This window comes from Rhineura floridana, chromosome 5 (assembly GCF_030035675.1).
Source record: "Rhineura floridana isolate rRhiFlo1 chromosome 5, rRhiFlo1.hap2, whole genome shotgun sequence".
NCBI lineage: Eukaryota > Metazoa > Chordata > Lepidosauria > Squamata > Rhineuridae > Rhineura > Rhineura floridana.
The window spans coordinates 27088215-27111257 of NC_084484.1; the positions used below are offsets into that span (position 1 = coordinate 27088215).

A 23043-nucleotide genomic window follows, 5' to 3' on the forward strand; every position below is an offset into this window, starting at 1 on the left:
AATTATATAATCAATTTGATTCCTATATTGACCATCTGGTGATGTCCACACGTACAGTCGTCTTTTTGGTTGCTCAAAAAATGTGTTGGCAAGAAACAAATCATTGGCTTCACAGAATTCAATAAGTCTCCTGCTTCATTTCTGTCACCTAAGCCTCATTTCCCCACAATTCCTAGTTCTTCTCTGTTCCCTACTTTTGCATTCCAGTCCCCCATGATTATCATCATATCTTGTTTTGGTGTGTGATCAATTTCCTCCTGTACTTCTGCGTAAAATCTGTCCAATTCTTCTTCTGAGTTTGATGTTGGAGTGTAGACTTGGATGATGGTTATGTTAATAGGTTTCCTGTTTAATCTCATTGATATCACTTGCTCAGACCTTGCATTGTAGCTCCTAATTGCTTTTGCTACATCACTTCTCACTATTAAAGCAACCCCGTTTCTTCTTGATTTCTCATTTCCTGGATAAAATATTTTGTAGTTGCCTGATTGAAAATGTCCCATTCCAGTCCATTTTAATTCACTCATGCCAAGTATTGTAATGTTGATATGCTCCATTTCTTGCTTGACAATTTCTAACTTTCCCTGGTTCATGCTTCTCACATTCCATGTTCCTATTGTGTGCGTCGTACAACTCCAGACTCTCCTTTCGCATCTGTGCACATCAGCCTCTGGGCTTCCTTTTGGCTTTGACCCAGCTGCGTCATTAGTCACAGGTGCTACTCGTACTTGTCCTTTGTTCTTCCCCAGTAGCTCGGTGAGTGCCTTCTGACCTGGGGTCTCATCTTCCAGCACTATCTCGTCTTGCATTTTGGATACTCTGTTCATAGGGTTTTCGTGGTAAGAGGTATTCAGAGGTGGTTTACCATTGCCTTCCTCTGAGTTTGGATGCATCTTAGTCTGGTGTCTCAACTTTGACCATTCCTCCATGGGTGCTGGAAGTCTAGCCTCTTGCTCTAGACTCCTGACGGCATTGCTCTCAGCTTCTTCAACACTCTCAAACCCCCTCACCACGTTAAGAATGTTTTGTTTTAGTATGTCTTTAATGGTTGTTTTGTTTTAATATATTTTAAAGTCTGTTTTTATGAAGTGTTAAAAGTGTTTTTAGTGCTTTTGTTTACTAAACACAGGCACCCTTATTATCAAAGAAGGATTGGTGCATTTGGCATGGATATTGTATCTAGTATATTGTATCTAGTCAGTGGTCTATCTGATTTGTTTATGATGGTAGGATTTTTTATTATTTAAAACTAGTGAACTGGCTGAGGGGGGATGTTTCTGAGTTCTCAGACAATCTACAAAATTGCATTTATAAGGAGTCTAATAAGTGAGCACTCTTCTCCCCTCTCCCAATCACTCATACCAAAACTATGCCTGGGATGGGTCTTACACCTCTCTGAAGAACAGCTGATGGCTCTAGAATATATTCTCACCTCCATCTTGCATTTCCTTAGTGACAAATGCTGTGTTCTTAGTGTAGTTCTTACAGTCATAGCTGCAATAACAGTAGCTTTATTCAGGATGGGTCTTGTCACAGTACTTATTGTGCAAAATAATGAATGCTGCTTACACATGCATTGTTGACCGCATCTGTGGGTGACAGCATGCAGGCCATTAATTGGCCTTGGCAAATGAACAAACTGTTACAAAACTGTATCTTGTGGTAAAGTAGAATCACAAAGGCCTGTTAAAGTCTGCTTTACAAAATGTTGGTCAGATTGAGAGATGGTGCCTGGCTCAAGGTCACTTAGTGAGCTTCATGAGCCAAATGAGGATTTGAACCCTTGTCTTTGTGGTCCTGGTGTGATGCTCTAACCACAACACTATGTAGGTTTTCTTAAGTATGTGTAAGCACATTTTTGGTGCATAAATTTAGTTTATTCTGCCCTTAAGAAAGCCTATTCTGAAGAACATGTTCTATATATGTAAAAAACACTTTTAAGCCCTGCCCTGTGGTGTTATGGATTGACTCTGATATCATGGATGCTTTTAGATGTTGCATATTTGATAGAAACGTAAGATGTCTGCTCAAGAGTGTGCAGATATGCATTAAATATATTCATGCTTATGTAACTTGGAATTTCATGTTGGTAAAAGGAAGAAATATTTATATCTGATGGCTTAAAAGCTTATGAAGGGGGTTAGGTTTGTTTTTAGCACTTGACAAGGGAGTCTGTTCTTTACTGTCTGCTCTGTAGCTTAACCCTCAGCTCAGCTGTGTCCCAATTAACCAAGCTGACTAATACTTTGTAAAAAAAAAAATAACAGTAACTATTTAGCAAGTAGAAGAGTCCCTCCAGTTAGGTCATATTTTCTTTTCTTTTTAAATGGTTTTACACAAACAGAATTAAAGTATTACCAGTAAAACATCAACAGCCAGACATACCTCTTATTTCATATACACAAAGAAAAAAATCAACATGATCCAAACTCTTATTTGTTGTTCAACATATTACCAACCCTTCACTCTAAGGTCCCAGGGCAGGTTACAACAATTTAAAATACAATATTAAAGAGTCTAAAATAGTTTATTGAATAAAATATTGAGGTATAATCTTTATTACAATAATACCTTGACAAAATACTGGAAATAAATACAGTAAACTCAGTATCAGTATTCCATATTAGTATGGAATAAAACAGTTCTAATCCATAAGAAACCTTATTAATGGCTTTCAAGTTTTGTCCATTTCTGGCTCTACTATGTACAATGTGCACAATTTTGTGCATAATCAAAACGTGTTCATAAGCTCATACTTTCTTTATATATAAACTTATATTGGCATTTTTTATGTTTGAAATATTTGTATTTTGTCTCTTAAACCTTGAGATGGCTAACATGAACAATAATGCAATGTAAAGGGAAATATGAAAAATTAAAAACATTGCACTCTAAAACTATTTCTGCACATTTACATTCTATCCGCACATGTATTTCTTATCTGTAAACACCTGCTATTTTCTCTCTCTTGTCTACTGTAGTTGAGAGCACAATCATATATTCCCTTACTTGGGACTAAGTCACATTTAATGCAGTGGGACTTGCATCTGAGTAGATTTGTGTAGATTTGTGCTGTTATAGATTGTTTGTTTCCCTCCCCCCCCCAACACAACTACCATCAGACAAGCGTCTGTTCCAAATATAACCTGACATCTCTCTTTGCTATGTCTGTCTAACAGCTAGTCGATGGCGGAGTCTCTTCTCTACGTCTGTGTCTTTGGCTTTCCCCTCTAGCCCTGTTGCAAGGCTCACTCCGTATAGCAATGGCTTTAACACTCCCGCTTTCTCTAAAACCTTCAATAAAGCAATATTAACACCTGAAAGAACAGGTAATGCTTACTTGCTTACTAACACTGTAATGAGGCCCAAATGGTCAATTCTTGTTGATTTTGGCTGAGCATTGAGATGTTTTAACTTGTGTAAAGGTATATTTTAAAGGCCAAACTAAACTTGACAGCTTCGCCGTGAGATGCGCACACTGGTCCTGCCCTTCCATATAATAGGAATGGGACTATAAAATATGGAGGTGAGGGAAGTCAAATCTGTACCCCCCCTCCTTTTGCTGTTTGCCTTCTCTGTGTTCCATTACTTGAAACAGGGCTAGTGGCGCTACTAAGAATGGACAGGCATCTGCTGGGGGCCTAGCATCCTGGGAAGGGCCATGAGTACTTGAGTCGGGCTCTCCTACTGAGCAGCAGTGATGGGTGGATAGGAAGCGGCCATTTTGATGTCCCCACAGTGCCCCCCAAGTGCCTCTGTATTGGGGCATTGTGGGAACCCAAATGACAGGCGGCTTGCAAGTGCCTGCCATGGTAGCCTCGCCACTAATAAGCCCACTATAAGGCCAGTGTCATTGTGGGGAGGCCCTAGGTAGCCCTCTGTCAGGGACCTCCTCACCTGGAGCCAGCCTTGGCTTGAAGCATTTTTTGCCTAGCCCAGCCCAGCCCAGCTGAAGTCAGAAAGGCAGGGGAGAAAAGTTCTGGAAGAAATGGAACATAGTGAAGTAAGGCAGGAGAGTGGAAGGATTTAGTTTTTCTCATCCATGTACTACTACTTGGTTGTTGTTTTTTAAATATTCCTCCACTTTTACATGAATGTGTACATGTGTATGAATACATATGGTTGTCCTCTTCACTTCTAATTTGGCCCCAAAGAACTTAAGGCCTACACTTGAAATTTAAAATGCTGTTTTGTGGAGATATTTCTCTTCATTCTCTTATTTCTGTCTTGATGTTGCTTTTCAAGTAATAGGAAAATATTATTAATACATTATTATTATTTCTTCCCCCACCCCCACAAATAGTTTAAGGGGGCTTGGTAATGGATACCACCCTGAGAAACAAGTGTAACTTCAGCTTCTACGTGACATTGAACAATGGGGTATGGTCGTCCATTATTCTTTTAGAGCTAGCTATGGTGATCTGCCCTAGCCATGGCCTGTGCAAACATCAGGCTGTGATGTTAGGCCAGTACCTACACTGTTAAGCAGGGGCAATACTGTGCATTTTGTGGGTTCCAGGTTACTAGCACAGTGCAGTGGCAGAATGAGAGGCATCAGTAAATTGGGGCAGCAAAGATGAATGAGTATACTAATCTGTCTGGAGGATATGAAAAGAGGCATCAATATCCTTAGAGGGCTTTTTCTTCATAATACTGCCTGCAGGTTTCAGATTTACCAAAATAAGGGCTAAAAGCATCATTTTTTTTTAAAGTGAGAATTTTCAGGAATTCCAGATCCACACCTGAATCAGCATTGAGGCTTTTTTGTTTTGTTTTTTAATGTCTTGAATTGTGCACTCAGGCCTGCTGGTATTCTCTCTGCTGTACACATAAAGGGATTCATACTGTAGGATTGAGCCTCCTGTGCTTTTTGTAATCACAGAAATGCTAAAAGACTACTTTTAAATAGACTTAATTCCTTTTATATTATTAAGTTTCTTAACAGAATGGAACATCATGCTGGTTGATAGGTCTGTTCGAATGCAGTCTTGAATGTGTGAACTCAATGTTGCTTGAAAAGTAGAAGCCTTTTGCCCTTTGTTTAGTGGCTGCTTATTGTATTATTGTTTTACAGGTTGTATTTCTAGAAGTTCCCCTCTCAGCCCCCAGTCATCCATAGACAGTGAACTGAGCACCTCAGAACTGGAAGATGATTCTATTTCCATGGGATATAAATTGCAAGACCTCACTGATGTCCAGATCATGGCTCGGCTGCAAGAAGAGAGTAGGCTATTACTGCCATTATCCCCTCCCTACCCTAAAAAACTGCTTGTTAATACTTCAAGAGAAATTATTGGTTGTGGGCATGTCTTAAGCTATTGTAGGGGTGTGTGTATGTTTGTTTTAAAGATATTAATAGATGATTTGGTTATCTTTCAAAATTCCCAATATGAATTATCCGTACATGTAGTTGAGTAGCATATCATGTTTGTTACTGTGAAGAAAAGGAGCCTAATTTTGAGGTGTGGGGAGGCTAAGTGGGCTATGGGGTAATTGCATTCACAAAATTAAAATGCCATCTGTCTGTTTGCATTGAAAGGCTCTGAAACTGCTCATCTGATCTGCATCAAGGAGGTATCATTCAAAAGCCCATGCCATATGGAGACTCATGAAAGGGGTTAAATTGACAAAAACTGTTTAAAGAACTTAGAATTTAAATTCTAAGGCTTTCTTATTTTTTCCCTTTGCATTCTCCTACTTGGCCCAAGGCTCACCTGGGTCTTCCGTGGCATTGGGGCAAGTAAAGTAATGACAGCTACAAAGGGATCCTTCATACTAGCAGCCTGTAAAGGCATCCTGTGACATCATAGCAAGTCAGCCAGTGGCATTAAGGAGGAGGCAACAGAGCAGTAAGGAGACTTCAGGAGGTTGGAAGACAGGAGAAGACTAGATCATTTGGAGAATTTCAAAAGACATTCTTAGTTTTACTTTCTGCAGTTTTGTCACGATGCCATAGTTTGGTTATGGCTGCCATTGAGCTGTTTGCACAAAACAGACGTGTGATACTTGCAGCCAGTGGTCTGTAAAACTTCTAGCATTATATCACAGAGTTAGGGTAGTGGCAGTGGGGTTTGTAGTCCTCCAGATGTTGTTGGACTCCAGCTCTCATCAGTGTCAGCCAGCATGGCCAGTGGTCAGGATGATAGGAACTGTAGTCCAACAACATCTTGAGGGCCAGGTGCCCAACTCGTGGAGTACTGGATCTTCACGGCAGGGAGTTCCATAGTCTGGGTGTCACAGCAGAGAAGCCTGGGAATAGCATGTGTAACAATGTCATCGTTCCGTCCCTCCTACTAACGCATTTCAGAGGACTATGTTGATTTAGTTTGTGAGGTGATATAGAGCTAGTTGTTTGCTTAATTATCCTACCTGAGGACTATCATCACATAACACTTCAAATATACTGATCTGCCCTCATTAATAACTTCATATTCTGAAGATGAGAGCAAATACAGTGTAAAATGTTACTATACGTGTAGCTCCTGTTTCGTGGATTTCTTTCCCACTTGCATTTATCATTCTTTTTCCCTTATGGTTTCCTGTATCTTATGGACATGGGAGTAACCTGCAGGGTCCATATCTTCCCTATGAAAAGGGGCTCTTGCAGGAATGGAAGGTGTAATATAATTACAGATGTTGACCATTTGGGACACTTAAGTGGCCATTTCCTTACATTTTACAGGTCTGAGGCAAGACTATGCATCTACTTCAGCATCTGTATCAAGAAACAGCTCCAGTGTGTCTCTTCATTCGGGCAAGAAAGGGACAAGCAGCGATCAGGACTTTGATCGCTACAGCCTTGAGGATGAAGAGGAAGAATTCGACCATCTGCCACCTCCACAGCCTCGGCTGACCCGTTGCTCCCCTTTCCAAAGAGGAATTCCTCATTCACAGACGTTTTCTAGTATACGGGACTGCAGGAGAAGCCCGACTTCCCCATATTTTCCCTCAAATAATTATCAACAGCAACAGTGTTATTCTCCCCAAGCGCCAAATCCTCTTGAGCTGCAACCAAACAGGATTAATGGAGGTAAGGCTGGCTGGCTTTCTTCTGATGCATGCATTTCTTTTACCCTTATAACATTGTATAACAGAATGTTTAATCTTTAATTTCTTTCTTCAGGGATGGCCAAATTCTGCCTTCCTACAGTCATTCACTTCTCCAAGCAGTGGGAGGGTGTGCTGGAAACGTGTTCTGTTACACAAATTGATATCCAATGCATGGTCTACTGTCACAGGGAACATATCCGCAGTCGTCATAACTCAGAGATGAAACATTAAAGTGTGGAATATCTCTTTTGCTTACCAGTCATATCACTCACTGTTTTAAACCAGGGATGGGGAACTTATGACCTTATTCTATTTATTTATTTATTTATTTTATTATTTGATTTATATCCCGCCCTTCCTCCCAGCAGGAGCCCAGGGCGGCAAACAGAAATGCTAAAAACACTTTAAAACACCATAAAAACAGACCTTAAAATACATTAAAACAAAGCAATGTTAAAAACATTTTTTAAAAAAGCTTTAAAACATATATTTTTTAAAAGGGTTAAAACATATTAAAAAAAACAATATTAACAAGCAATTCTAACACAGATGCAGACTGGGATAGGTCTCAACTTAAAAGGCTTGTTGAAAGAGCAAAGTCTTCAAAAGGTGCCGAAAAGATAGCAGAGATGGCGCCTGCCTAGTATTCAAGGGGAGGGAATTCCACAGGTTAGGTGCCGCCACACTAAAGGTCCGTTTCCTATATTGTGCAGAACGAACCTCCTGATAAGATGGTATCTGCAGGAGGCCCTCACCTGCAGAGCGCAGTGATCGACTGGGTATATAAGGAGTAAGACAGTCTTTCAGGTATCCTGGTCCCAAGCTGTATAGGGCTTTGTACACCAAAACTAGAACCTTGAACTTAGCCTGGTAGCAAATGGTCAGCCAGTGCAATTCTTTCAGCAGTGGGGTGACATGTTGGTGATACCCTGCCCCAGTCAGCAGTCTCACCGCAGCATTTTGCACCAGCTACAGCTTCTGGACCAACCTCAAGGCAGCCCCACATAGAGCGCATTACAGTAATCCAGTCTGGAGATTACCAGTGCATGGACCACAGTGGTCAGGCTATCCCAGTCCAGAAACGGTCGCAGCTGTCAACAGCCGAAGCTGGTAAAAGGCACTCTTAGCCATGGAGGTCACCTGGGCCTCTAGCGACAAAGGTGGATCCAGAAGCACCCGCAGACTATGGACCTGCTCTTTCAGAGGGAATACAACCCCATCCAAAGCAGGCAAATAACCGATTATCTGAACTCGGGAACCACCAACCCACAGTGCCTCCGTCTTGCTAGGATTCAGACTCAGTTTATTGGGCCTCATCCAGCCCACCACCAAGTCCAGGCAGCGGTCCAGGGCTTGCACGGCCTCTCCTGATTCAGATGTTACAGAGAAATAGAGCTGGGTATCGTCAGCGTACTGCTGACACCTTGCCCCAAATCTCCTGATGACCACTCCCAAGGGCTTCATACAGATGTTAAACAGCATGGGGGGGCGAGATGGTACCCTGCGGCACCCCACAACACAACTGCCAGGGGGCCGAAAGACAGTCACCCAATGCTATTCTCTGAGAGCGACCCTGGAGAAACAGTGCCTCCAGTACCCATCTCACTAAGTCAGCCCAGAAGGATACCATGGTCAGTGGTATCAAAAGCTGCTGAGAGATCAAGTAAGAATAAAAGGGTCGCACTCCCCCTGCCCTTCTCCCAATAAAGGTCATCCATCAGGGCGATGACCTTCCAGTAGTTGTGGGACTACAACTCCTGTCATCCCTGATAATTGACTATGCTGGCTGGGGCTGATAGGAGTTGGATTTCATCAGCATTTGGAAGGCCACAGCTTTCCCATCCCTGATTTAAACTGTATAATTAACTACTTTTATTTCCCTTACTAGAGAAACTGTCAGCTAAGTTTTTACTATGCCATCATTAAAATGTAGTAGGATTGATAAGGTCAAGATCCAGTCTATCCTGTCAGTCAGACATCTTTGGTTTAGCTTGTGAAACCCCTTTCAAGAAGATATCAGTCTGAAGCAGCCTCAACATAATTTGGTTGTGAAACCAGGAGAGAATGCTTTCTGAAGTACAATTGTTATTGACTGCTGGTGAAAACGGAACAATACTGTAAAGAACCCTGATTAGATACTGATGTGATAGTGTAATGCTTACCTGGTGATCTTCATGCGTCTGTTGGAAGACTTTGGGTATGATTCCTGAAAAGGGAGGGATCTGTAACTTAATTCATATAAACTAGATTTCTTCACAATACATACATACCATTTCTGGTAGATCTGATGATTGATCAGTGGCGAGGCCTGGGTAGACCTGGCCTCTCAGAAACTTGCTTTCCAGGTCTACTCTCCATTATTTCTCAATGGGTAGAGCTGCTGTCCATCTGTGGATAAACCCAACATCCAGACAGCAGCTTTCCTCTTACCACTGAAACCATCAATTATTTCTGTACTCTTCTGCCACCTTTAATTGCACCTGTGCTGCAGTCAGTGTCACAATCTTTCTCCCCACCCCCTGCTTGAATTTCCCTAAAAAAGTTTTTTTAAAATAGTAATCAGAATATTAACACTGACTACACTTCAGGGTTTTCATACACTACTCTCTAACTCTTGCCTTCCCCTAGCAAAATGGGTATAAGAATACTGGGTTATTTTTCAGGGCTGGAAGATATTTAAAGTGTTTACAAACTGAGGTGTGTGTCACTTCTTGGGTATGATATTACTTAAAAATCATGAGCTCTTATCTTTGCTACTGCTACCTTTCTGTTTTGGGATTGACATACTGCCCAGTTACAGCTACATTAAAATCATGGATACGTACATTGTTTTCAGTGGGGCAGCAATTGCTTCTCCAGCAAGGAAGACCAGAATAAAAAGCTTAAAAACAAACCAAGAATTTCATTCTCTAGAATTTCGTTCTCTAGAGTCTAGCCTTGTTCCTGTCTGATCAGCTGGATCTGCTTTCCTAAATGTCAAGTCTTATGACTTCATTCATAGTCTTAAAAACATTAGAGCAGGCTTTGTTGTTCTTGTTATGTGCCTTCAAGGCGATTATGACTTACGGTGACCCTATGAATCAGTGACCTCCAAGAGCATCTGTCATGAACCACCCTGTTCAGATCTTGCAAGTTCAGGTCTGTGGCTTCCTTTATGGAATCAATCCATCTCTTGTTGGCCTTCCTCTTTTTCTACTCCCTGCTATTTTTTCCAGCATTATTGTCTTTTCTAGTGAATCAGGTCTTCTCATTATGTGTCCAAAATATGGTAACCTCAGTTTCATCATTTTCGCTTCTAGTGACAGTTCTGGTTTAATTTGTTCTAACACCCAATGATTTGTCTTTTTTGCAGTCCATGGTATGCGCAAAGCTCTTCTCCAGCACCATATTTCAAATGAGTTGATTTTTCTCTTATCCGCCTTTTTCACTGTCCAGCTTTCACATCCATACATAGAGATGGGGAATACCATGGTCTGAATGATCCTGACTTTGGTGTTCAGTGATACATCATTGCATCTGAGGACCTTTTCTAGTTCTCTCATAGCTGCCCTCCCTAGTCCTAGCCTTCTTCTGCTTTCTTGACTATTGTCTCCATTTTGGTTAATGACTGTGCCGAGGTATTGATAATCCTTGACAGGTTCAATGACCTCATTGTCAACTTTAAAGTTACATAAATTTTCTGTTGTCGTTACTTTCGTCTTCTTGACGTTCAGCTGTAGTCCTTCTTTTGTGCTTTCCTCTTTAATTTTCATCAGCATTCGTTTCAAATCATTACTGGTTTCTGCTAGTAGTATGGTATCGTCTGCATATCTTAAATTATTGATGTTTCTCCCTCCAATTTTCACACCTCCTCCAGGCTAGTTTCTCACAAAACAAGAGAATTGTGGTGGCGTGTTTTCTGGAAAGTTATACAACTGCTAGAAACTTTTTTTAAAATAGAAGCTGGGAATCTGGGGGTTATGGCTTATCCAGGGGCAGGGGGAAATGACCACCATCACCCCATGGATGCTCATGCTGGGCAAATGATATTGTTTCTTTCCCCATGAACAATATTTGCCTCTGTTCCTGATGAGCATGACACTAGTGTGGAAAGGAACTGTATAACTGACTTTGCCTGCATTAAGAGTGGTAATGGAAGAAGTCATTTATTTTAAATGAAATGGGGAATTAAATGAAACTTTAAAAGAAATGGGGATGCCACAGCATCTGTTTGTCCTGATGCGCAAGCTATACTATGGACAAGAGGCTACTGTAAGGACAGAATATGGAGAAACCAATTGGTTCCCATTTGGGAAGGGTGTGAGACAGAGGTGCATTTTATCACCCTATTTATTTAATCTGTATGCAGAATATATCATACGGAAAGCAGGATTGGACCAAGATGAAGGAGGTGTGAAAATTGGAGGGAGAAATATCAATAATTTAAGATACGCGGACGATACCATACTACTAGCAGAAACCAGTCATGATATGAAACAAATGCTGATGAAAGTTAAAGAGAAAAGCACAAAAGCAGGACTACAGCTGAACGTCAAGAAGACGAAAGTAATGACAACAGAAGATTTAGGTAACTTTAAAGTTGACAATGAGGACATTGAACTTGTCAAGGAGTATCAATACCTTGGCACAGTCATTAACCAAAATGGAGACAATAGTCAAGAAATGAGAAGAAGGCTAGGACTGGGGAGGGCAGCTATGAGAGAACTGGAAAAGGTCTTCAAATGCAAAGATGTCTCACTGAACACTAAAGTCAGGATCATTCAGACCATGGTATTCCCGATCTCTGTGGTGTTGTTATTATATGCCTTCAAGTCGATTACAACTTATGGCAACCCTATGAATCTTTTTTGGATATATTCATAGGGTTTTCATGGTAAGAGGTATTCAGAGGTGGTTTACCATTGCCTTCCTCTAAGCCTACAGCACCCGGTATTCCCAGGCAGTCTCCCATCCAAGTACTAACCAGGCCTGACCCTGCTTAGCTTCTGAGATCAGACAAGATCAGGTGTGTTCAGGGTACTATAGCCATAGGCAGTCTCTTTGTACAGATGTGAAAGTTGGACAGTGAAAACAGTGGATAAGAGAAAAATCAATATACTTGAAATGTGTTGGAGGAGAGATTTGCGGATACCATGGACCATAAAAGACAACTATCACTAGAAGCTAAAATGATGAAACTGAGATTATCATACTTTGGACACATAACGAGAAGACATGATGCTGGGAAGACATGAGAAGACAATAATGCTGGGAAAAACAGAAGGGAGTAGAAAAAGAGGAAGACCAAACAAGAGATGGATTGACTCCACAAAAGAAGCCACATACATGAACTTACAAGATCTGAACAGGGTGGTTTACAAAAGATGCTATTGGAGGTCGCTGATTCATCGGGTTGTCATAAGTCGTAATCGACTTAAAGGCACATAACACACAGGAAGAAGCCATAGAAAAGAGTAGGGATGGGAAATCTGTTGCCCTCCAGATGTCGTTGAACTCCAACTGCCTTCAGCAGCAGCCACCATGGCCAATACTGGGGGATGATGGGAGTGGAAGCAGCAATATTTGGAGAGCTGCAGGCTCCGTATCTCTGGGAAAGCGGCTTATGTGTGGCTGCAGTAAAATACACATTTACTCTATCTGGGGTAAAATCAAGAGTCTGGAGTAGCATGAGTATATTATATAGGATAACCTAGCATACAGCTTGAGAGATTTGTTTTTCTCTTCTTTTTTTAATGAATATCACAGTTATGGTGTGTTAGTCTTTAATTGATCTTGAAAATATTTTGCCCCAACTTATTTTCTTGTAGCTCTTAATTAAGATGATGGATCTTGAAATATCAGATACTAGAGGCAAAGACCCAGAAGGCTATCTCCTTTGTACCCTGCTTAGCCAGCAAGATAACTTCTGGGAAGTTGCTACTACTGAAAGCATAATGCTACATTTCAATGGTCCTTGGGTCCAATTGAGAAGTTTTTTTCATTATTTTCCAAGACAAAATGAAAACTTTATTTTTCACATAAAGACAACTTGACCATAAGCAGTTCCTAACGATAATAATTTGCAATAACAATGATAATTAATAATAACAATGATAATAATTTGCTTTCATTGCAGACAAGCTCCGAAGGAGCATGCCTAACTTAGCTCGAATGCCAAGCACCCCCACCATCAATACCAATGTCGGCTCTGCAATCACTGTAAGGAACAGTCTGAGCTTTGATTCTAACTTGCATGGAGCTGGTAATGGCATATCAAGAATACAGTCTTGTAGTAAGTGTGAAATCTTTATAGTTTATTGTGGGGTTGAAAGCTGTCACAATACTTTAGCTTATATTAATCTAAGTTGCTAATATTCTGTGCTGGATCGTGGACAGTGGTGCTTTAACCCCAGAGGTGTCTGTTTTTGAGAAGAACTTCATAGATGGCTTTGAAAAACTGTAGCAACTGGATTCATTTTTTCTTCCTTCTTAAACTGTCAAAATTGTTTGTGTTCTAAAGAACAATTTATACATTCAGCAGAACCAAGTGATAAAGCTTTATTGGGGATGGGGGTGGCGATATTCAAACATGGTTTTATTTTAATGTATAATAATGTATAAATTAGCCCAAACAGTCTGTTAAAAAGTGCTTTTGCTGGCACAAAATGCCTCTCACAGGACTGAGAGAGAAACAATCAATATATATTGGGTAAATCTGATTTGGTGCCATTTGTCTCTTATTTTTTTAAGGTTACTTAACCTTGTATAGTTAGGTTCTACTTTTTTGACATTGTTCCTCCACTTTTTGGAAGATGACTTTTAAACTGCTTTTCCCTCAAAAAAACAAGGTAGTTCAAGGTCTTGAGGCCTTCTTAAGATTTATCTGTCAACTATGTGCAAGAAAACAGCAGCTGATGCCACTAGAGAGCAGGATTGCATAATGTCTTGGGTGCTTTAGCACTGATTCCTAGTGAAAATCCATACCATGCCAAATTTAGAACATGCTGCTAAATCTGGACTGTCATTTGTCACTGTAAAATATAAAACTGAGAATATGTGTTTTCTGAAATAATGTATAATATTGAGCAGCAGTGTTCTATCTTTACAAACTTTTTTGAAGGATGCTTCGCTTAAAATTCTACCTAAATAAGAATTTGACCTGCTGGAGCTGGCCAGAATGAATTCAAAATTCTTTTGGGGGAGTCGATATATATGCACGGCTGATGTAAACAGGCTTTTTAACAGTTAACTGCCCCCTTTCCACAGAACCCAGGGAGTTGTAGCAAAGACAATGCAGAGTCTTGTGGTACCTTAAAGTCTAACACATGTATGATGGCATAAGCTTTCATGGACTAGAGTTGGCTTCATGGGATGCATGAAGTGTATTGTAGGGACACTAGGGATCTGAAGCACTCTCCCTAAGCTGCTGTTCCCAGGATTCTTTGGGAGGCAACTACGACCGTTGTTAAATGAAATGGAATTGTTATGAATTATGTATGCCTTGTATTTTCTGATATTGTATTGACTGATGTATATTTTTACTGAAGTCTGTGTGACATAAAGCATTATATAAGAGCTATAAATAAAATCAAATGACATATAAAACTGGCCCCAAACAATATAACCTAGTAACATTGAAGCATCCTATTAGCCTTCTGCCAGGTAATGACCCATGTTGAATTAGTTGGCCACTATCTCTCAGCCTATTCTGCTCCATTGGGGGTTTGTGAAGGTAAAATGCTGCCCTGAGCTCCACAGAAGAAAGGCTGAGTAAAATTTAGCAAGTAAATATTAACAGTATACTTACGAACTCTGACACAAAATGCTTACCTATTTCTAGTTTACCCCAAGTTAATGCCATCTTTTGGGCTGGCTGTGTTGTGTACTTGCTCAACCTATACATGCATTTAACAAGTGTGGGGTTGTCTTCTTTTCTTTCTTATACTCTCCCTCTCCAGTTCCTTCTCCAGGGCAACTTCAGCACCGAGTTCACAGTGTGGGACATTTTCCAGTATCTGTCAGGCAACCTCTCAAAGCCACAGCCTATGTGAGTCCAACTATTCAAGGGAGCAGCAGCAATGTCCCGTTGTCTGGCACCTTACAATTACATACTAACACAGGCATCCCAATGCCAAGCAAGACTGCAAACACAGGCATTGTAGCTCGCAGTGGGCTTCCGAGGCCCTCCCTGGCTATAAGCGGGAGCAGCATACCCAGGAGCAAAATTGCACAGCCAATTCGAAGGTAAGAGTTGACTTGTTAAAGGACAAAGTAGGAGTGTATCTATGTGGCAAATGTAACACCGGTTAAACAGTTGTCCCCCTGTCCCGACGAACTGTAAATCTCTGATGAGGGCCAGAGGTCTCATAAGTGGAGAATTTTCAGCAACACAATTGCTAGAATTCTTAGGGGAAGCAATGTGAGTTAAACTTGTATCCTACTGATATAAGTTGAACAATGTAAAAATAACCTTGATGTGTTAGCTTCCTTTCAGAGTGCAGATAATCACATTCAACCAACTCTGATGTGGATAGTGGAGAAAATTCCAGAGTCCCAGGGCCTCTTAGGCATATTCTGTTGGTAGCTTTTTAATTTTAAAATCGGAGTCTCAGCCAACCTGGTGTCTTCCAAATGTTGATGGACTACAACTTCCACCCTCTCTGGTCATTGGCTATGCTGGCTGCAACTGGTATGAGTTGTAGTCCAACTTCATCTGGAGGGAACCAGATTAAGGAAGGTTGCTCTAAAGAATCTACCCATTTACCTGGGAGCAAGCCCCACTAATTCAGTGGGATTTACTTCTGAATAAATGTGTATAGGGCTGCCTCTGTGGACTACCTACCTCTATCTTTTGTGAGGTTGGGTAATGGCATTACTCCTCCATCTCTAAAGAAGAGAAGGTTTCCCCCTCCTCCTTTAATTGTATGTTTTCTAATTAAAAATGTTTTGAAGCAAAAAGAAGCAAGAGGTAATATAAGCCTGGCTTCTGACCCACCAAAGAGAATGCAGCATGACAGATACTTAATAGCTCCCAGCAGCAAAAATAAGAGATTACTTGACCCCTGGCAGACTCCCATGCAAGGCAAGGAAAGGGGCCATAGTTCAGTGCTGGAGGACATACTTTGCATGCAAATGATCCCAGGTCCAATTCCTGACATCTCCAGTTGAAAGTGATGGAAAAGACCCCTGCCTGTGACCCAGAGTAGACAGTATTGGGCTAGATGAACTAATGGCCTGACTTGGAATAAGGCAACATCCTGTGCTTCTATGGCTGATGAGCTGTGCTTAGTTTTGTAGGCCACCAGTTGTGCAGACCAGCTATGAATCCTTTTAATTGAGCAGCTGGCACTCTGTCAGTTACTGCAGTGTGATTCCTTGGAGAGAACCTTGATTAAGTGATCAAGTTTCATTAAGCAAAGAGCTGTTTAATAACTTTATATCCACTTTAATTGTGTGGATAGTTTGATAATGAAGTGTTACTAAGAGTTAGATTACTGTAATTAAAGGCTCAGCCCAAGGACTACACTCCTGCACACCCTTGGGCTGCTTAAAATACCTTTGGCTTCAGGAGGATTTGAGTACCTTAACTGTGTGTCCAGATTGCAGCTACAGTGGTTTAGCATTTGATCAAGGAAACTTACCTTCATCTTTCTTGAAATAGTAGCATGTGGGACGATGGAAAATGTTTTATAATCTGGGGTAAGGTATGGTAACTTGTACCTCTTACCATGGAGAGTCTGTCCTAGAAATCTGCAAAATTGTTGGTGCGCAGTAACTGAATTTCTTTAGCTGGAAATGCCGGGGATTGGATGGGAGACCTTCTGCTTGTGGAACATGTGCTCTACCACTGAGCTGCAGTTTTTTCCAGAATTACTTTTTTTAAATAAGTGGGTTGAAGCTCACTGTTCTAGAAAGAACTCTACACATTTACAGATGTAAAGAAAACAGTCTTTCTGTCTTAGCTGCACCTCACATATTATGTTTTTAGCATGTGCATATCGAGTATATGGTAAAATTATGGTATGAGGAAGACTTAATCCACATTCTGAAAGATGTGTAAATTCATCATGTGTTGTTGTTATGTGCCTTCAAGTCGATTACGACTTATGGTGACCCTGTGAATCAGCGACCTCCAAGAGCATCTGTCATGAACCACCCTGTTCAGATCTTGTAAGTTCAGGTCTGTGGCTTCCTTTATGGAAGCAATCCATCTCTTGTTTGGCCTTCCTCTTTTTCTACTCCCTGCTGTTTTTCCCAGCATTATTGTCTTTTCTAGTGAATCATGTCTTCTCATGATGTCTCCAAAGTATGATAACCCCAGTTTCATCATTTTTGCTTCTAGTGACAGTTCTGGTTTAATTTGTTCTAACACCCAATTATTTGTCTTTTTTGCAGTCCATGGTATGCGCAAAGCTCTCCTCCAGCACCACATTTCAAATGAGTTGACTTTTCTCTTATCCGTAATCATGTAGCTCCTCGTTAATCCAGCCTCCCAGCTGTGCTTATATACTTTAAAAATACTTTGTTACAAGCTGACCCTCGTGTGCTTTTAGTGCCCCTCATTCTCTCCCCCAACCCTCATTTATTCACCTTTTGAATAGCTTATTTTGCACAGCACATTTGTAGTCCATTTCATGACTTCTGATGAACAGTTGACATGCATTATCAGGAGTGCCAACAGGATTTTCTGGGCCCAGTACACTTTTTGTGGATTGATCTCTCCAGCCTATTTGCAAGATTTGAGGCAGATTTGCCTGTTTTGTGTCATATGCAAATTTGTGGCCTCTTTTGCAGATGTGGTGGAGGGGCAAAATAAATAATTAGACATAAATGTAATAAGATGTACGACAGACATGTGAACAGGAGAAGCTTTCCTCATAATTGTATTTCTATACTAGAAAAGGCTCAAATTGTTGCATTTCTGCCTAACGCACAGCTGTTGAAAGCAGGGGTTCCTGTGCCTTTTCCAATGCCAACCCTAAACCAAAGCTTAAGCTGAAATTCTGTACTCAATTACCTGAGAGTAAGACCCATGAAAGACAAAGACTTGCTTTTGAGTAGGCAGGTATACCATTGTACTGTAAATTAACTATACAGCAAATTCTTCATGAGCTGGTTTTTAGCTCCTGCACAGCAAGAGATGTAGCCAGAATCTCTTTCAGAGCTCTGCAGAGACGTCAGATGAATATCGCTTATTGACTGCAATTATCGTTTCCTACCAACCGCCATTCCTATGAAGGCAGCTTTAAACAACTGCTAGCTAGCATTAGTGTTTTTCATGTGGGGTGTTGGGGAGAAGGGAATTTCAACAATGTAGACCAGTGGTCTTTCTTAAATTTGCATTTTGCCATTTTGTTGATTATTTCCATGTGTAATCCATGGAAATCAGAAAAGAAATTATGAACTCTGTCCTCTCAGAGTTTTGCATCTTTTGGGATAGGGAGATCCAGGGGCTCAGTCCAGCTCCCAGATACTTCCTAGTTGGTCCTCAACAATGATATCCTTCCCTGCTCACCCTAGATAACTCAACTGTTTTCTCCCATGGAAGCTTTCACACAGTCAAAAGGCTCTCTTGACCCTTTCTTTCCCACTGTGAATGGCAACAGATGCATTGACAAAGCCCTTCCTTTCATATGTCAGTTCTGCTCAATAAATGGTTTTCTTTTTTAATGCTTACCTGAACTATGACTTGTTTCTTAAAACAGTTTTCTCCAGCCACCAAAGCCTCTGTCTTCACTTAGTACTCTAAGGGACGGCAACTGGAGAGATGGCTGCTATTGACGTTGGGTGGACCTGAACTACAGACAAGAAATAATGTAGATCATCCTACCCAGCTGGCTGGGTAACTGTAACTGTGAGAGGGTGGATGAATAACAGGGCTGTTTCTTATTCTTCTGTCATTATCGTCAGTCACTAAACATACTGCACTTGGTTGTTTGCTCAGAAAACAAACAAACAGCAGTGTTGTCAAATTTATGTTGCAGCGTTATTTAGAATTTTACATGCACAAAGTATCCCCTGTGGGGGAACCAAAATGTGACTTCTGAATGCTTTGTATTGTTCATTTCTTTTTAATTTGTGTACTACTTTTTCTTTTCATTATTACAATGAGTTCTCCTGCAAATTGACAAAACAGATTCACATACTACCTGCTTCAAATTTTCTTTTGTAGCCTTTCCAAGGGGGCATATTTTTGCACTTCTTTAAAAAAAAAAAATGCTTGAATCATAAAGTATCAAAGTATCTTGTGTGTGCCATAAATCTTTTTGTTTGTTTGTTTAATAATGCGGCACGAATACATCTTAAGCATATCTGCCCCAATCCAGCTAGGGCTATCTGCACATGGAAGCAGACATCCATATGCATATCCCTAACTGTATGAGGAAATATGGGTAGTTTCAAATGCTTAAGAAGTCACTTCAAGTCCAAGTCAGTTAAATTCTTGGTGATATTCAGACCACCTGCTGTTGGGTGCGTGACCCCTCGCCACCCTCCCTTAAGTCCTGGGTTTTCTTTTTTTTAGCATCATGCAGTGGGTCTGCTCCTGAGTACATATATTGTTGGATCAGGGCTATGATGGGCACTATGACAGCTCTGTTGTATGATTTTTTTTGTGGGAGCACACACTAAAAAAGTATTCACTTGAAACTGCCATGACTTTGGGTCAACATGAACCTGTTCTTGTGTTTCCTTGTTCCAATGTTAATTTATTATCACGGGAGTGTTGTATTTATAAGGAAGACATACATTACACTGCACTTAAAAGATGCGGTGATCTCTTAAATGGTTGAGTTTCGATACTTTGTAATAAAGAATAAAATTGCAATGTTTTATTAACACTGATATATGGTGAAAACAAATAAGTTTTCATGGAAGTAAAACTTTTTGATAGACCTTTTACAAGAAAAAAAACAATTGCACTAATCAATGCTTTCTTACTATGGAATATGATTTTAATACTTGATTACAACTTGTATTCTACTGATCTGGAATGTTTCAGAAATAAAGAAATCTATTTCAGCAATATCATGCTATTCTTGGATGTGCAATAGAAAGAGTGAGTCTGTCTTCTTTCTGATCTTCATGCAGCTTTTATTTCCATAGTAGAATGGAGTCCTTGTAGTAGGGTAAACAAATTTTGATCAAAATAATGTGGCTGTATAAGGGGAGGCAACTGGTGGCCTAGCAGTTCAGTCTGCCCCCCTTAGGCTCTCCATCTGGCCTCCAGAATCAAATATACCAATAGGAAACGCAGTCTGTGTGTGCTGATGTTTATATAGCCAAATTGGTACAATCCACATATAACAGAGGTTATTGACTGGCTTGGGGGAACCCCAAGAATTGCAGGAGTACAATCAATCTTTAGAGGCAGAGGAAATCCTAAGTGGGTGGGTGTGACCAAGAATGCTCAATGCTGAGCAGTTTTATTGGCCAAAGAAAGCTGAGCATATGCTGTGGGGGAAGGGGGGAGCAAAACAGAAAACAGATCAGGGAAGAATGGAATGGAATGGAATGGAACATTCTTTAAAAGTACATGGCTGGCTGGGACACTGAATAGGTACACTTCCAGACTGTAACATTTTGTTGCAGGTCCCACCTGTAGCCACTTTATGATGTACCTCAGATGTATTTTCCTATGTCACATGTTGCAGGCAAAGAGCTCTTTATCCCTCCCTGCTCTGTCTAAAAAGCAAGTGGGATTCTGAGGCTAGATATATTTAGAGGGGGGCAGAGACTTAGGTGCACAGGGCTGTTCCCCAAGGTATGCAGAAGTGTAAGAGAGATCATATTTTAAAACTGTGTCACTCACTGGAACCTCCATTAGTACACCAGCACTATGTTAACCAAGGCAAATAAACAAAAATGAAAAAATACTGAGTTCAATATACCTCTTTTTATTTAACAGCCCTGCCACATTTCTGCAGTTGATGGCCTCAAAATGTTTAGTGCCATTTGTGTGTGTCTTACGGTTGGGAGTCAGGAACAGAGGCACATTTAAAAAGGGGGGGGTTGCTGCCAAAGCCTCTGTTTCTGTTCATAGCGGGAGAGTGTGGGTTAAGGAGCCATTACATAGGTCTGAGTTCATCTAGTCATTGGTGTGGAGCCATTACTGTTGACCCCTTCATCCCAGTTCAAATGGTCCTGTTGAACAGGGTCAGAAACAGTAACTAACATTCTTGCCATTTTTGGCTCCAGTTAAAAACTCATCTTTATAGTATGCACATATAGGGCAGAGACACCCACCGTTCTGCTGGTTCCAGTGCATCTTCACCTCTTTTCTGAATATGGGGGCACACAAAACGAGTCAAACCCTGCCCCTTTTTACTGTAAAACTTTTTTTAAAATTCAGCTTCAAAGAGATTTCATAACTGATTGGCAGATCAACCCATTTCCCCTCCAGATGTGGCCAATAGAAACGCTTTGCTGTAGGCAACTAGTGTGCTCATAGCCATAGTGTAAGGAATGCTTCAAAAGAACTACAGTAGGGCCCCGCTTTACAGCATTCCGCTGATGCGGCGGCTTTCAATCAGGGAAAATTCCCAGTTTTAAAGCCGATTTTGCCGTTTTGCGATGTTTTGGGGTTCTGCTTTATGGCGATTTCCGCTTTACAGCAGGGGCCTGGTCCCTAACCCGCCGTATTAGCAGGGCCATACTGTATCACCTCTCCCCCTGCCCTCTACAATCTTGTGTGCCACATCAGATATGAATTAACACTTGCATGGTTTTGGGCACATCCTTTCAAAATACACACGAGCAGTGGCCTGATCCTTTCCCATTTATTTGTTCAGCCGTTATCAACCACATCACAATAAAAAGTTACTGAAATGGTATACAGTAGCATAATCTTAAATATAAAATACTAAGGATTGCAGACAAAGTAAACTAAAGACAAAATCATTTTTTGCAACAATATAGCTGTTGTTCCCTAAAGTGTCCGGGTCACACTTCAAGGAAATCTTTCTTAAACAAAAATGTCTTCAATGGCCTTCTAAATATCAAATGCTAAGTGCTTGTCTGATTTTGGTTAGCAACGGATTCCAGAGGGCTAGAGCTGCAGCCCAGTTTCCACTGCATATTAAGTGCACTTCTGGGGCATATAGTACTCTCATCAGTGCCCCATCTGAGGACCACTGTTGCTGGGTAAGGATGTATGTGGCATATTACTGCCTATATAACTAAAAGACATGGGGGCAAAAGTGTGAGTGTGTAGTTCACATCTCCCGTGTATCATACCAACCTATTTATTTATTTATTAGACATACCCTGCCCCTCCTCCCAGTAGGAGCCCAGGGCAGCTACAGAAGTATAATTTTTGAAGTGGTGGGAATTGTCATCACTAACAGCCAGAGTGTCTGCTGTTCAGCTCCTGTAACCTCCTTCATTCTGTGCAGAGAGCAGCAAACTGATCTCTGAATTAGGCTCTTCATGTACACAATAACAAGAAAAAGACTTCAGTGAAATCTACACCTTCCTCAAGCCATGATATGTGTAAGAAGACATTAACGGGTTTAATTATTTTAAAACCAATTGGAGTAAAGCATATATTTGTGTAAATTTGAAATGCTGTGTATTTTGCTAGGCACTTCCAAGATAAAATCTTTACCATCCGCCAGGACTTAGACTCCAGTGTTATAGCAGGTGAATCAAGTGAGGTATCCAGAGCACAGCCTTGTCCTGATTTCTTGGATGAGTTTCAGTTGACAAGATGCTTGGATAGGTTCGTGCAACCACTTCTGTGCTGGATCTTTGCCCTTCTTGGCCAATAAAAGCTAGCAGAGATGAACCAGCTGGCTAGGCCAGGGAAGTGATTAATGCCTCTCTGTGAGAGGGAGTGGTCCCTGGCCGCCTGAAAGAGGTGGCAGTGAGACCACTCCTGAAGAGACTCTCCCTGGACCCAGAAAATCTTAATAACTATAGGCCGGTGGCAAATGTTCCATTTCTGGGCAGGGTCTTTGAACGAGTGGTGGCAGGCCAGCTCCAGACACTCTTGGATGAGACCGATTATCTGGATCC

General features: G+C 41.0%; 1 protein-coding gene and 1 non-coding gene across 3 annotated transcripts in view; one reads left to right on the forward strand and one right to left on the reverse strand.

Annotated features, from left to right (window-relative positions):
- SLAIN1 (SLAIN motif family member 1) overlaps positions 1–20071 on the forward strand; it is a 47509-nt gene extending 27438 nt beyond the window's left edge. Inside the window, exons 3-8 of one of the 2 annotated variants that reach the window (XM_061630074.1) lie at positions 3180–3329; positions 5075–5224; positions 6683–7030; positions 13166–13321; positions 14988–15273; positions 18735–20071. In XM_061630074.1, coding sequence (XP_061486058.1) covers positions 3180–3329; positions 5075–5224; positions 6683–7030; positions 13166–13321; positions 14988–15273; positions 18735–18810 — 1166 coding nt within the window. In that variant the 3' untranslated portion in view covers positions 18811–20071. The remainder of the gene's footprint in view (positions 1–3179; positions 3330–5074; positions 5225–6682; positions 7031–13165; positions 13322–14987; positions 15274–18734) is intronic. The other variant, XM_061630073.1, reaches the window with a different exon arrangement.
- Positions 11965–12083, reverse strand: LOC133386369 (5S ribosomal RNA). Its single transcript, XR_009763118.1, has one exon. It is a non-coding gene; the product is annotated as a 5S ribosomal RNA (ribosomal RNA).
- Positions 20072–23043: the final 2972 nt, after the last annotated feature.